General features: G+C 45.9%; 2 protein-coding genes across 3 annotated transcripts; both read left to right on the forward strand.

Annotated features, from left to right (window-relative positions):
- Positions 1–7,306: 7,306 nt before the first annotated feature.
- Positions 7,307–10,243, forward strand: LOC125545173. Of its 2 annotated transcripts, none has more exons than XM_048709048.1 (2): positions 7,307–7,746; positions 8,257–10,243. In XM_048709048.1, exon 2 carries the CDS (start codon positions 8,349–8,351, stop codon positions 9,903–9,905), a length of 1,557 nt encoding a protein of 518 aa, XP_048565005.1. In that variant the 5' UTR covers positions 7,307–7,746; positions 8,257–8,348; the 3' UTR covers positions 9,906–10,243. The 2 variants fall into 2 exon arrangements, with proteins under 2 accessions (XP_048565005.1, XP_048565006.1); XM_048709049.1 differs by having other exon boundaries at positions 8,260–10,243.
- Positions 10,244–10,435: 192 nt separating this feature from the next.
- Positions 10,436–11,413, forward strand: LOC125545174 (heavy metal-associated isoprenylated plant protein 45). Its single transcript, XM_048709050.1, has 3 exons — positions 10,436–10,632; positions 10,751–10,826; positions 10,929–11,413. Exons 1-3 carry the CDS (start codon positions 10,627–10,629, stop codon positions 11,051–11,053), a joined length of 207 nt encoding a protein of 68 aa, XP_048565007.1. The 5' UTR covers positions 10,436–10,626; the 3' UTR covers positions 11,054–11,413.
- Positions 11,414–15,685: the final 4,272 nt, after the last annotated feature.

The following is a 15,685-nucleotide window of genomic DNA, read 5'->3' on the forward strand; positions in this document are numbered from 1 at the left end:
GAGAGCAAAGTTCACACATTTGCCATGTGAATACAAACAAAATGAACTTAAAGAAATCACCATGATTTAGGACACAAAATTCATTAAAAAAATCCTGAACATCTAACATGCATCTTGTTTAGTTGATTTAAGTGGCAATTTGCACAAACGCTTCGTTTGGATGTCTCCATTGGGGAGCTCCATATTGTATTGGTCCGAATTCCAAATCAATGAGGAAACTGAAATGGCACGAATACAAATTCACCTGTTTGGTTGTCCAGTGAATTGGCCCTTGAAATGCCTCTAAGCTTCCAATACCAAATCATGTTTGGATGACAAACTTTGGAATTGCATAGCTACATTACCTTACCAGGTTATACCTTGCCCTACATGACTCAAAAATGTAATCTGAATACGAATGAATATATAGCAATGAAAATAAATAAATATTCTAGAAATACATCAGGAAAAGCGAAATCAACAAAACTTCCCTGATCTGCACAGTAGATAAAACTGGAAAAGAATTAAAAATGGTGCAAAGATAGAGGGATTTTCATGATTTGGAGGGGTTTGACAAGAAGATCTAGGCCGTAGCCATGGATCCATGGTGGAGCAGTGTTGCGGCTGCACAAAAAGAGGAGCAGCTCGTACATATGTAATGGTGGAGTGCTGTATAGAAGGAGCTGCAACTCGTGGACAAAGGAGGACTTGAGCCAGGCAACGATAGGCAAGGACGACGGCCACACCTGGCTAGAAGGGCGGAGCTGACGACGGGGCGCGCCGGTCCTGGGCCGCCGTCGACCTCCATGGCGGGGCGCAGCACAGGGCGACGGGAGATGGCGAGGGGGCGACGGGAAATGGGGTGGGGAAGAGGGAAGGGGCGGGACTGCGCCGCCGCCGGCCGCCGTGGTGGTCGCCGCCGGCACGACCTAGGTCAGTGCTCGAGTTCGCCCCTCTCATTCCCCTTCGCTGCCTTCTATTTCTCTTTCGTGGGCTGAAGCGGTAAGTTTTGCGGGAGATAGCGAAATCGGGCCAATTCGGAGCGCCACCCCTCCGAAACGTGGGAGGAAGATTTTCACGGAGCGAAAACGGGCCTGAATTGCTCTTTCATTTCCAATACGAATTCGGTGTCCAGCCAAACGTCCGTATTGACCCTAGATGATTAGCAAATCCATTTCCTGGGCTCCAATGAAGACATCCAAACGCAGTGATAGTCATATTAAAGGAGAAAAGGTAGTCCTCAATAAAGTTATGAAAGGATGCAAAACTGCCCCCGCCATACAAAAAATGCAAAATACACACAAAATCATGTTAGATGTTCAAAAAAAATATGAGTAGGACTGTCCAGGGAAAATCATGGATGTGGAAAATTTACTTAACAAATCCCATGGCAAAATTAGAAATATATTATGGAGATGTGAAAAAATTGGAGACATGGCAAAATTTAAGAAATGCATGATAATTTGGACAAATTTGCTGCAACAATGTGAAGGAGCAGAGGAGGTACTAGAGGATTTGGTTGTTGGGCGGGTTCCGGCGCGAGTTGTGATGGCACATGTCTAATCCGGTGGAGGCGGCGTTGATCCTTGCGGTGGTAGGCTGCAACCTTGCTTTCTCAGGGTGTTGTGTACACTCGTGTGTAGCATAAAATTGAATTATGTTTTCTTCGGTTAATTCGGTTTACTGTCAGTTTTCTCGGTATGCACCAAATAAACCAAACTTGAAATTGGTATGGAAATCTCATACCGTAAACCATATAAACCATAATTTTTGCTTGGTTATGTATTTTATGGTTAGGTTTCAAAATACACTGGGTGAAGTGAACCGGTCGTTGTCATCATCTTTGAAAAAAGTTCAAGGATTTTGGAAAAAAGGATTGTGAACATTGAAAGGAGTTCGTGGATTTGAAAAAAAATAATGGATTCAAAAAAATTCTTTGGTTTGAAAATTTTCATCAATTTTTTAAAATGTTCATGAATTTTAATAAAAGGAAAGGAAAATGCAAAAAGAACAAAAGAAGTAAAACCGGCCAAAAAACAGAAAAATTAAAAAAAGTAAACCCGCGACCTCCTCGGTCGAACGAAACCAGAAAAAAAAAACCGTGACCTCCACATTCTGTGGGACATGAACAAAAGAAAGAATAGAAGAAGAAAAATGATGTAACTATTTGCATCAAGTGAGTTGTGTGGTTGGCTACTTCGGCGTACACTCAATGGAGACGTCGTGGGTCTGAATCACACCCTCACACTTTTTTGTAGGTTAACTGAAAATGAAAAGGTAAAATGGGCCGGCCCAATGCGGAGAGGATTTGCAGACGTATACGTTTCGGCGGGCGACATACTTTTGAAAATTACCATCCTACCCTTTATTATGAAGGGGTATGAAGAGATCTTCTCCGTTGATGTGTTTAGGGGTTTGTACCAGAAGTGAAAAAAAGAGAAACCATCAGGGCAAAGGCAGCCCTCTTTTCTGCAACACTGGCTCAAAGAACTTAAGGAGGAGTTGGAAACACTGCGATTCGGGCCACTTATTGATGAGTCGGCAGATCGATAGAGAATTTTTTTAATTGATATCGAAGAAACTATGGAGAAAGAGGAGATTTACTGGGTGGAGCATAACAGGGTGAATTGGCACAGGTATGAGGACATAAATACATTTTTTTAACAATTTTGCTACAACTCGAAGAAAGAGGAACTATATTCGCAGGCTCATGGATGAGCATGGGGCATGGAAGGAAGATAATGAGGCGATGAGGAGTTTAACTGAAGAATATTTTTAAAATCTTTTTACATCATAAGTACATGAGCCAAATGTGGAGGTTCTTGATAAAGTAAAACCAAAGGTAACATTTTATATGAATGATGCGCTTTGCCCCCCTATACAAAGGAAAAAGTGAAACATGCTTTGTTTAGCATCCATGACCTAAAAGCAATAGGACCGGATGACCTACATGCGGTATTTTATAAGAATTTTTGGCATCTTGTTGGAGATGATTTGGTAAAAGAAGTTCTTGCTGCAGTGAACTCTGGTCTAATCCCAGAAGGATGGAATACTACAATGATAGTCCTAATTCCAGAGGTTGAAACGCCGAAGAAAGTTTCTTAGTTTAGGCCAATGAGTATGTGTAACATGGTTTATAAAGTCATTGCTAAGATGTTGGTTGCAAGGTTGAAAGTGTTTCTTCCAGAGATCATTAGTGAGAATCAAAGTGCTTTTTTCCCTCGCCGCATCATTACTGATAATGTTGTTCTGGCTTATGAGTGCTTGCATATGATGAAAAAAAATGAAGTTGGATCATGCGCGGTCAAACTTGACATGCAGAAGGCTTATGACCGTGTTGAATGGGTTTTCTAAAGGCAATCTTGACTAAGTTAGGTTTTGATGATAAATGGGTCCAGCTTATTATGGCTTGTGTTTCCTCGGTTGATATAAGGTGAGATTTAATTCCAATGAAACTGCTCCTTTTAAGCCAACTAGAGGACTTTGGTAAGGGGGCCTCCTATCCCCTTATCTTTTTCTGCTTTGTGACGAAGGCCTTCCCGCTCTTATTTCTCATGGAGAGGATGAGGGAAATTTAGTGGGAGTCAAGGTGTGTCGTGATGCTCCCACTATCTCTCATTTACATTTTGCTGATAACTCACTTATTTTGATACGAGCGGATGCGGCAAACACTAATAGCTTGAAGAGAATATTGGATGAGTACTGTGTTGCTTCGGGTCAGATGGTGAGTGCTGCACAATCATCAATTTCCTTTAGTCCCAATACTGATGTTGATGACAAAGTGGAGGTGTGTCTAATCTTGGACATTATGACAGAATCCCTTTCTGATAAGTATTTGGGACTCCCTTCCATGATTGGGCTGCACAGGGTTGACTGCTTTAAACATCTTATTGAAAGAATTCAGAAAATTGTTAATGGAAGGAAGGAGAGAACGTTATCTTATGGTGGTAAGGAGGCTCTGATAAAGGAAGTGGCTCAAGCTATCCAACATATGCGATGAGTGTGTTAAAATTCCCAAAAAATTGCAAGGGGATCACTGATGCAACATCGCATTATTGGTGGAGTGATGGAGAAGACCAATGCAAGGTGCATTGGTTCGCATGGTGGAAGATGTGTGTTCTGAAGGAAAGGGGTGGCATGGGCTTTCGTGATATTAGTAGTTTTAACTTGGCTATGCTGGCGAAGCAGTGCTGGAGACTGGTTGACAACTATGTCTGACAATGTGCTAGAGTGATGAGGTCCAAATATTATCCAGATGGTGACTTGCTTAATTGTGAACTCAAAAAAGGCTCCTCCTATGTTTGGCAAAGTATTTGGGCAGGAATTCAAACCTTCAAAAAGGTTGTATCTGGAGGTTGGAAATGGTTTGAAAATAAACATATGGTAAGATTGTTGGATCCCGAATAGTTCAAACAGGAAGATTATTACAAACCAGGGCAACTGTTTACTTACTAGAGTTAGCAAGCTTATTGATCATGCTTCTGGTCATTGAGATGAAAGGTCGATTAGGGACAATTTTTGGCATCTTTATGCGGAGCGCATTCTTTAGATTCCTATCTACCAACATACAAAAGATTTTGTCGCTTGGCATCTGACAAAGTCCGGTATTTTTAGAGTTCGATCAGCTTATTGCAAGCAGTGGGAGGAAAGTTATGCAGGTAACTATAGTAATCCATCGGGCATTGAGGGGACAGGACCTCACCCGGTTTGGAGGAAGCTCTGGAATTTGAAAGTTCCAGGAAAGGTGAAGATATTCTTTTGGCGTTGCCTACATGAGGCCATCCCATGCCAATGTGCACATCGCTACTTCCGAGCAATGTCCAATCTGTAAAACTCATGCGGAAGATGTGGCCCATACACTGTTCAAGTGTGGACGAGCTGGGGAGATTTGGAGGGCCCTTGGCCTACATGAAATACTAGATGTGGCAGGAATAGTGGAAAGTTGAAGATCGAAAGTAACTGAGATCATCTTGTGTGACCCGAGTTTTCACAAGCAATACATGGACATTGTACAAAATCCGAGATGGTTGCTATTACCTATTGGTACATATGGTGGCAGTGTCGCCTGATCGTCAGACATGAAGAGGTTTAGTCACGTGTCCGAACAAGTAGTGCCATACAAGCTCTCTATTTGAATTTTTTTAGAGCATCTGGGAAACCTACTGTCACGCCGAGAAGTAATCGCTGGAGGAATTCGCTAACAAGACAACATGCCTTAAACGTGGACACGTCTTTTTCAGAAGACTAGCAAGATGCCCGTGCATTGCACGGAACATCAAGATGCATCTTTTTACAAACACCTGTTGTGATTGACCCATGCATGAGTAATTCCATGTGTAAAAACTGATGATAATTTTATCGGAAAAATGGTATCTTGAGGATTTCATCGAAAAAATGATATCTCGAGAAAGATGAGAGATAAGGTGAGAAGGAGTGGGGCATGATGATGACTGGTGGTCGGACTGGGCGGAGACATGGGGATGGCCGGCGCCGGCAGGCGGCAGCGGCCACCATGCCAGATTGTTCCAGAAACTTCCTTTTTAATTACTCGACAATAAGGTTGTGGGAGATAAGGATGAAGCAGGCAAGGCCTTATTTGTAAATGCGAAGAGAGGTACGGGTATATTTTGTAAAATTGTCATAGTTTACTTTTTATCCGTCAGATATAGATTGAACGGTCTATAATACAAGATGGCAGGCACACCATTATCATCAACTCGGTTTTTTATAAGAATAGAGATGATCACGTGGATTTTTGTGGTGCAGTCCTTCGTGATAATAGAGGTTTATTTATGGGAGCTTCAACTGCGAACTTGGAAAATATTTCAGATGTTGTTTCAACTGAGGCTGATGCAGTAGTTGAAGGACCGAAGTTGGCCCTAAGCATTGGATGCGATTCCATCATTGTGCAAATGGATAACTTGGTTGTTGTCGAAGCATTAAACGCTAATACTACCGGACATTCAATGGTGACAGCCCTAATTCTTGAAGATTGTCTAAGTTTGTTGGAAGATTTTGGGAAGGTTTTTATTAAGTATTGTAATAGAGATTCGAATATGGTTGCTCACACGCTATCTCAACGGGACGTGTTGATTCACTGGCTGTATGGTCGGAATTGCCTCCCCATTTTATAATTCCTTTATTAGCAGGTAATGTAAGTGTTATTTGATTTACTAAAGCAAGCCATAAAGGTTTTTTCCTAAAAAAAAGGAGGCTGTTAGGTGTCCGCCGATGGATGAATTGGAAACATCCGTCGCCTGGCTGGCCATTGGATGGACGCGCTGCTGGTCGTCCAATGTACAACCCACATTCCCCACCTCCCTTTTGCAACAAGCGCGGTGTTGCAGAAACAAGCCCACCTCCCACGCTGTTAGATCTCCCCACGCGAGCATCACAAAATTGCATCAAGTTGGTTGTTGCTGAAATAGAGACTTTGTGTGGAGACGTGATGTAACTTTTGCAACAATGGTATTGTTGCAGAAAACTTTGCAACTGTGGTGATGTTGCAGAAAAAATTGTAGAATTTTTTTGTAAGAGAGATTGTGTTGTGGATTTTTTTTCAACATAGATTGTGTTGCGGGATTTTTTTTGCAACGTAGGTTGTGCTGCAGATTTTTTTTTCATTTCATTTTCACTTTTTTTTGCAACAGCGGTATTGTTGCAAAAAAACTTTGCAACTGAGGTGATGTTGCATTTATTTTTTTTGTCTTCACCTTTATATCGTGTGACGGAATAATTTTTTGCAACATGACCAATGTTGCAGAAATTTTTCTCGCAACTTATTGGATGTTGCAGAAAAATGCCATTGTCGTTCGCAACGAGCTCCCGCGGGACGACGACGAGGGGAAGCGGAGCCGCTCATCCCCACCATCGTGCCGCTGCCGGCGTGCGCCCGCAGGAAGGAGCGGTGCTGCTCATCCCCACCATCGCTGGCACCAACCGCAAGGCCATCCATCCCCGAGCTCCCATCCTGAGCGTTGCCAAACCTTATCGCCGGTCACGTCGGCCGGCTACCTCGCATGCTCCCATGAGCGCTTGCTGTTGAAGTCACTAGCTGCTGCTTGCATCTATGTTCATGGATGCTCTCCATCCTATACGTGCGTGGTGGAGGACACTGAATGAGTTAGGAAAGTCGAGAAGATGTGGATGGGAGTGCTCGGAGGAGAAGATAAGGCAGCAAGGATGAAGCAGTATATGTGATGACTGAGACATGTGTCGTCCATGGGAGATGACGGGTGCATTGGAAAAATCAGTCGGTTGAAGGGAATCTTTTTTCATAAGAAAAGGCCTTTTTTTTCAAAAAGAATAAATAAATAGATCGCTCACTGTGTTTCCAACGGTCGCCGATTTTTATCCCACCCGAGAAAACATTGCTCCGTGGGTCGTATCGCCATGCCTCCAAGCTTGACTGGTTCCGTCGGGCGCACCAAGCCGAGCGCTTCCTCGAGTCCCGTCGGAGCGGCGCGCTACTGACGACGAGTCAACAGTCAAGATTGACTGCTATACCATTCGCGATCAAGTCCATTGCTCCCAACTCCCAAGGAAAGACCTTTGTCCCGTTGGTGCGGGTCAGATACCCCGTACTTCAACTAACCTGCCGGCCGCTTTCCCCTACACTCAACAGAAGCAGTTCATCGGAGGCCCGACGCTTCCCCCCTCATTCAGTTGCGCCTAGGATTCTTCACGCCTGCTGCGATCTGAATTCGGATGATCAAATCGAGAAGTTCTTGGGTGATCCTCTGTTCGATTGGCTTCTCCTCTTGAGAGGTACTCCAGTTCTGCTCCAATTCGTGCCCTGCATACCTGTGTTCTTAGGTTTATGGATTGGGCGACCATTTGGTACGGCTGTTTGATTTGGTGCGAGTCCTTTTGCGCCTGTGCCTTTGAGGTTCGGAACAAGAAATTGATCTGCTATGATAAGGAAATCTCATACATGTTGGCGATTTCCATAGTTTCTGCACAACTGAATATGTGTTCTCTTCCGATTAATAAGATTTCTGAAACGCGAAATTTCCCACTTCTAGAACATATGTTAGGTTGATTAAGAATCTGTGGTGGTCAGTGAGCACATACTACCTCTGATTAAGAACATCTGATTCCAGAACAATATTTGTGGCCTAACTGTAGATTTGGAGAATTTGCTACATTGAAAATCTCACTGGATTTACATCAAAATCTTCCATCTCACATGCATATTTCAGGTTCCACCAGTATGATCATCCTACTTGATGCCAGAAATCCAGGGTTCTAACCCTGTCTTTTTTTGTACTTTTATAGCAGAAAGATTACTGCAATACGCCAGTCTTCAAGTTCATCATCCTGTGTCTTTGCGTAATCAAATAGCACAGATTTCATTCACACGAAAAAAGATGGGTCACACTGTTGCCGAGGATGACATAGAAGACATACCAAGTTCAGATGCAAATTCACCAATTCTGACTGAACATCACATCACAGTCCCAACCCTTCACGACGGACTAATGCAAGGGGAACACCAACACGAGAGACGGCTTCTGGATTTCCTGAAGGCAACGCCTTCAGTGCAATGGCTGAAGGACATCAACGTCTGCGCGCCACTGGGGAAAATTCAGCTGCCATCGATCGGCGTCCACCGCTACCTCCATGTCCACTTCATCAGAACAGTCGACTGGAGCTCACTGCTCGCCATCTGCAAGAACCACCTCAAGCATCCTCTCAACATCGCCCTGCTCATCTGGCTGCTCTGCGTCGCCGCCGCCGGCGCCATGCTAGGACTGCTCCTGTTGGGGCTGCTGAACAAGGCATTCCCTTCCAGGGCCTTGAGACACCACTGGATAGAGATCGACAACCAGATCCTCAACGCTCTCTTCACGCTCATGAGCATCTACCAGCACCCCATCCTCGTCCACCACCTCGTTCTCCTCTGCCGGTGGCGGCCGGAGGACGCCGCCCAGCTAAGGAAGTTGTACTGCAAGAATGGCGCCCGCCGTCCCAACGAGCGAGCGCACATGTCCTTCGTGGTGGCCCTCCTCCACGTCACCTGCATTTCGCAGTACATGGAGTGCAGCCTCTACTGGGGCTACCCAAGCAGGTCACGCTCCGAGTTCGCGGAGAACTTCTTCTTCATCCTCGGCGTCTCCGCGCCTGTCGTCGCCGGCGCCCACATGGTGTACAGCCCTCTAGGCAGAGACGACGACGACGACGCTGCCGCCTCCTGCGAGGAAACCAAGCAGCTCCACCTCCACGCAGCAGCCGGAGCCGAAGAATCGCCGGAGGAAAGGACGGCGGTCGGCAACCCGATGTGGGCGGGGGAGCTGCTGGACTGCGGCGAGGACCCGGCGGCGTGCTACCTGTCGTTCCTGTGCACGTTCTGCGTGTTCGGCTGGAACATGGAGCGGCTCGGGCTGGGCAACATGTACGTGCACACCGCCATGTTCCTGCTGCTGTGCGTCGCGCCCTTCTGGGTGTTCAACGTCACGGCGCTCAGCATCCACGACTACGTCCTCAGCGACGCCTTCGGCGCCGCCGGGGTGGTGCTCTGCTTCCTCGGCCTCCTGTACGGCGGGTTCTGGAGGATCCAGATGAGGAAGCGGCTCGGGCTGCCCCGGAGCAGGTGGTGCTGCGGCTCGTCGTCGCTGACGGACTACGCGCAGTGGCTCCTCTGCTGGCCGTGCGCGCTCGCGCAGGAGGTGCGCACGGCGAACCTGTACGGCCTGAGGGACGACGGCGGTTTCTACGGGAAGCTGGTGGACGGCGGTGACCCGGAAAGAGGGCCGGACGTGCCGGTCTCCGTTGGGGTGCGCGAGGGGATCGATGCTGCCGTCCATCTCGCGGTGGACGGAGAGATGATCCCGCCCGTCCAGCCGGTGGTAGAGTCTGGACGGCAGAGGCAAGCCGGCGACGAAGAAATTGTTGCAAATGGCAGTAGCGTCCAGCTCAAAAGTTGACCGCGATGGTGACTGATATTGTATAGTATGCAAAAGCTTGCTGACGGATAGATTCTTCCTTCTCGGGATCGATGTCACCATTTTGACATTGTTATGCCCCTGGTTTGTCATGCTCCGCACAGGACTTTAGGTCGTCAGTCATTAGTTAGTCCAGTTTTATTCAGAACAGCTACCTTGACACTCCAACAGATGTCATCTTTCATCGATTCTTTCGTGTTGCACGTTACTAGAAGAAGAAGAAGAAGAAGAAGAAAGTCTCTCGTGATTATTTTGAGAGGCTCCTACTATGACGACGATGATGAAATATAAAATCATGTGTAAGCCTCTGGTTAAAGAATAATGTACTAGGTCAGCTAGTGTGTTCCAGTAACTTCAGAAAGATTTAGCTGGAGCCGGTTCAAAAGTAGATTCTTGCGCGTTACATGGTAACCTTGGGCAACCTGTGGAGTCCCTCTCCGAGTGTGAAAGAAATGCTCCAATGCCCTGCCTATGCGATGACAGCTTTAAAGCGAACCGATGCTATGTGCTTTGTCATTCACGGTGGAGAACAAAAGTTTGCCGTTGCTTGTGGAAAAGAGAAAGGTTCAGACGCAGTATATAAGCTCCAGGATACAGAGAGACTGAAACCTCTACTTCAGACTTCAGAGCTGCCTGGGAAGTGGTGGCTGCACCTGCACAGTACCAGTCTCCTGTTCAGTTCTGCTCGCCGAGAAGCCAAGCCATGGCTGTAAGTTATTAGTCAGATCTTCTGTTTATTCGACAGTATATATGTATGTATGTATGTATGTGAAGAACTACTGTGCTTATGGAAATGGAAAGTTGATTTCATGGATGGATGCTTGCAGGTGGTGGAGCTGAAGGTCGGGATGCACTGCGACAGGTGCATCAAGTCGATCAAGAAGGCGATCAAGACGATCGATGGTACGACGAAAGCCTTCGATCCACTCGACATAAAACAGTCTCACTTTCTGCAGTTGCAGTATATGATTAAATTAACCCTGGTTTGTGCGTGCGTATGCGCAGACATGGAGAGCTACCAGCTGGAGAAGGAGACGAACAAGGTGACCGTGACGGGGAACATCACCCCGGAGGAAGTGGTGAAGGCTCTGCAGAAGATCGGGAAGACGGTAACTTATTGGGGTGAGTGAAGAACAGAGCCCAGAGGAAGGCGAGCCACACGGTAACAAATTATTGTTACTGGGAGTGCGGACTACAGAGCCCACGTAGTTAGCTAGCTAGTTAGTATTAGCTCATGTGCTTACCATGGGATATCAGGAGCTACTTGTACTGCAGATTGGGTAATTTTGGGGAGTTTCTTTGAACTGGTTGATGCTGGCTCTTCCCTCGCTTCATCCTATTGACCGCGGGGTCCTCGTGTTGCGTTTAACTGCTCTGTATTGCGTACTGAACTCATGGCAAAATCTTGTAGAGGATGAACCCAACTTCTATACGTTTTCACGGGGAATATATGTATGAAAAGAGTGATATAGCTGTCAGGATTTGGTTCAGACTTTCAGTTTTGATCTTAAACGAACAGATATGTCTCAGCTGGACTGGCTGACCGTGCTAACGTTGATTGATTGATTGATACTACGGGTAGCAAGCAAGCCACTCCTTATCCATTGAGCAATCACACAGATACAGTTGCATCGTAACAGCAAGATTGGTCCTTCGTCGACATCGATCCAACTATATGCTATACTAGTATCCAAAGTCAATAAAGGGTACCCTTTTTCAGAAAACAAAAAAAGTTACAGATCAAACACATCTATTAGTACGCGATTCAACCGGCCCCGTCTGTAGATTTTTTTTAAAGTTTTGTTAATGTTTGTGTCATCTTCAGGAAGTCGAGACGGCGACGGCTCCTCTAAAGATGAAATAAGGTACTTCTTGTTTAGAATCCATTCCGATGATGCGTCTAGCATCATCATTAGGCGTGTGGAGGTGTGTCTTCTGTCGATCTGTCTTTTTTGATGGATTTGCTCGGCTATGGTCATTGTTCATCTACGTTCATGTGTCTTTAGTTTAGATTCATCCGACCTACGCTACTCTTCATCGACGGCGGTTACTGTTCCGGTGCGTTGGTCCCGTGAGGCTTTAGCACGACGACTTTTTGTCTGTTTACTACAACAAATTTTGCCCGACTCTGATGATGAAGGGGTGATGACGGCGGCACGCCTTTTGCTCGCTTCAATTTTTGAAGTCGTCGTCAGGTGGTCTATGAATCTGGATATAATTTTGATTATTTCTGATGTTCGTTGTATTGCCATGAGTGAAGATGAGTATGTCGAAAGTTTGTCGTAATAATAATAATAATAATAATAATAATAATAATAATAATAATAATAATAATAAAAGCATGCGAGACACAAAATCGGTACTTCCGCGAAGACAACAAACCATAAAACTTGCACCCCTGCTACCAAAGACATTCGCCGGTGCACTGATGAAGATGACAACAAAACCCTGAGATCGATAGATAGATCGATGTGCGGTGTAGTTTAATGTAGTATAGATCCACGACGACGACGACGACCTATTCGACGTACCTGCCGTTCTCACAAGAAAACGCCGTCAATTCGTTCGTGCCCTGAACTTTCCTCTTCCGCGCACATATGTATCCGCGTAGACACCTCTCTGCTTCGCTGCTGTCCCCGCGGCGGAGGCAGTGGCATGCATGCATGCGTGCACCTTCCCCGCTTCTACCGCCGGCGCCACCACCGCAGTCCGCATGGGTGCAGAGAACCGCGGCCTCGCCCCCACCCGGCACGCACGTCGCACGTGTGCGCGCGCGCGCCCGTGTCCGTCGCGCCGAGCCCGCATGTGCCAGCAGCCCATGCATGCGGTTGCGTCCCGCTCTTCTCTTCTCTTCGTCCTCCGCCCGCCTTCCCGCCGAGAAGGCTCCCGGTCACGTCTCGCCTAGCCGACGAAACGTGCGCTTGCGCTGGCATGGAAGAACAAACACGTCAGGGCCTCGTCGCGTTGCGTGCATGGCGGTCCAGAGCCAACCCACGGCCTCGTGCCGTCGTGCGTACACCTGCTCGGTTGCACCCGTGTATCCCCGCGTACAGTGGACCGAAAGCAACGGGCACGACAAACGCAGAGTACTGCCGTCGCGTCGGGTTACCGATGATCGAAGAAACAGGTCGACCGCCGGTTAAGAACATGTTGATCAGTGGGTCAAAACCGTGATCGATAGGGTCGGTCGCTGATCGATCGATCTTAACCGGTGGGTGGAGCCTTCCTAGAAAGGTGGGGGACAGAAACGTTGCTCCCTTCGAGGAAGGAGGGGGGGCTGTGGAAAAGACGTCCGGGAGGGGAAGCCTATGGCTCACGGAAGAGCGGGGCAGGACCGCACGAAGATAGCGAAACACCGTATGGAAATGTCTGCCCGTGGACCCACATCGATGGATGGATCAGTCCACGGCGAAAAAATGGACCGGTGTTTCTTACGTACTCGTGCCCACTTTTTTAACACAATACAGACGAAAACTCTGATAACGCCCACAACTATTAATAATTACTCACATGGCCTTGTTTCAGTTTTTTTCATTACATATTGTGAAAGCCAGCCTTGTTTGGACCTTCATGCTGGTATGTATTTTTTCCGAGTTGGAATTGTTTTGTAATCCTATATCTATACCCTTATATAGTGTGCGGATAGCTTCGAAAGATGGTCGCTGGATGAAACCAATCCGACGGTGTAGAGATGGTAAATCCGAGCACTACTAGCCCTTGGATATCATCTATATTCCATCAGATTTTGCCATATGTACAATCTAGAAGACTCCATGGTTGAACTTAAGCATAATGCACAAATCTCAAAACATAAGCATTTCTCTCACTTCTCCTTTGTTTTAAAATCTTCCGTATCATAATTGCCAAAAAAAAATTCTACATGAATTGTCATTATTTGTTTTTTACTTTATGTTTTACAACGCACAATTCCACGAATCTTAAAATAGATTAGTTTTTTATAAAAACTAAATGATTTTGAATGAGATGAACTATAAGAATTAAACGAACATCTACATTATGCATATATGACTCAAAGCTTACTGATAAATCACGTGTGGACATGCAGCCACGCGAGGTTGATATCAACACCGCCCGTTCCCTCGTGATTAGTGCTACTCCAATACATTGAGTCTGTATACAGATTTCAAGCCATCATACACCAACTGGTATAGCTAGCGTATTGCCTCTAACTTCTCCAGTAGATGGCCCACAAGCCAGCCTCACGCATTGAAACGAGAGTGGCGTTGATTACACGCCAGCTCCAACGGCTAGCTGCACGCTCATAAATTCTGTGTCACCTCCTTTCCGGTTTATATGGCTTATCTCAAAATTTTAGTTTTTCCATTTTATAAGGCTCAATTTGGTTGTTCCTCATCACATGTTCAGACTTCAAGGTGCATTAAATCATTGCATGCAAGTATTAATAGAAAACTGATCAATGCATGCACTTTATGCATGCATGCATTGCAATTAATGCATTCGTAAACATAATTTTTTAAGGAAAACAAAAGCATTAATTGGGTGCTTTTGCAAACTACAAAAAATATTCCACCACTCATCATCTATGTTGGTTGATGAGATTTTTAAATTAAGCCTTATAAACTCGTAAATACGAATTAAGAAATACCCCGAACCTACAAAGGGATAATTATGCTTGAAACGGATCGGCCGAGGATGCACCGTTTTTGGTGGGCACTTGCGGAAATGAGGCAGCAGAGTTTCTATGGAGCAAACAAACTTGATCATAAAATTCTTTTTTCCCTAAAAAAACAAACAAACTTGATCATAAACAAACAAAAACCACAAGTGTCGAAGAGAGTTGCAGAGAGTAGATAAGCAAATTTCTCTCTCTCTCCTGTTCCATGCATGAAAGGGGAAATCTCCATTTTACGAATGGCTTAGTGTCTCACAACAGTTCACCGGCTCCTCTAACACACATATATGGAAGATCTGAATGCAGCTGTATTATGTTTCTTTAGCAAAATTCCTAATCTCGAGCTGCCATGTATGAGAGTAAACCATTTTGAATGGAAGTAGTACTGACGATTTGGAAATGTTCTTCTGTCCGAGGATCCTAGCTTGGCTAGAGAAGTAATAAAAAACCTCTACTAATCTATTTTAAGTTGTAGTGCACTAATTAAATTGCTCGTACTAAGCATAATATGTCGCATAGAATATTTTTCTTTTAGAAATGGAGGTTTGGCCCTTGGCCTCTGCATCAATCGATGCATGCAGCCATCTTTATTAATTATTTCATAAAGGTCTGACAAGAAACATACATCAAATCGCCCGAAGCCACCACTTACACCTATAAAATCGATAATGAGGAGTGCTCTCACTCCCCATATCTACAACCAGTGTCGTCGCCGATCCATCCACATAACGTATCGGGACTAACAACCGGTGCAGCAGACCTAAAGCGCACACCACCTGCACACGTTTTAGAAGCCGCCATCTTCATCGGACCACTGACCCATCTTCAGAAGATAAATCCGTATCCTTCTTGCTAGTCCGGACATCCATCGACGCCACCACGGCGCCCAAGGGCGCCACCGCCCTGCGCTCGTCCGTCCAGATGCGAAGACTCTAGAAGAGCTATCATGCGTAGCGCCTGCCAACCAGGCATGACTTAGCGTAGCACCTGTCGGCCAGGCATGACTTGACAACTCCACCGAAGCTCCACAAATGATGCTCCCCGGAGAGAAACGGCACCGCAATACCGCCATCATCCGATCTGGAGAACCAGATCCTAGGGTTTCCCC

Source organism: Triticum urartu, chromosome 3 (assembly GCF_003073215.2).
Source record: "Triticum urartu cultivar G1812 chromosome 3, Tu2.1, whole genome shotgun sequence".
Lineage (NCBI taxonomy): Eukaryota > Viridiplantae > Streptophyta > Magnoliopsida > Poales > Poaceae > Triticum > Triticum urartu.

What these genes read in the sequence shown, in the direction of transcription:
- LOC125545173 (XM_048709048.1), top strand. Translation starts at nt 8,349, where the DNA reads ATGGGTCACACTGTTGCCGAGGATGACATAGAAGACATACCAAGTTCA.
- LOC125545174 (XM_048709050.1), top strand. An exon ending in GGCGATCAAGACGATCGATG is followed by an intron (nt 10,827 to 10,928) that starts GTACGACGAAAG and finishes GCGTATGCGCAG; the next exon opens with ACATGGAGAGCTACCAGCTG.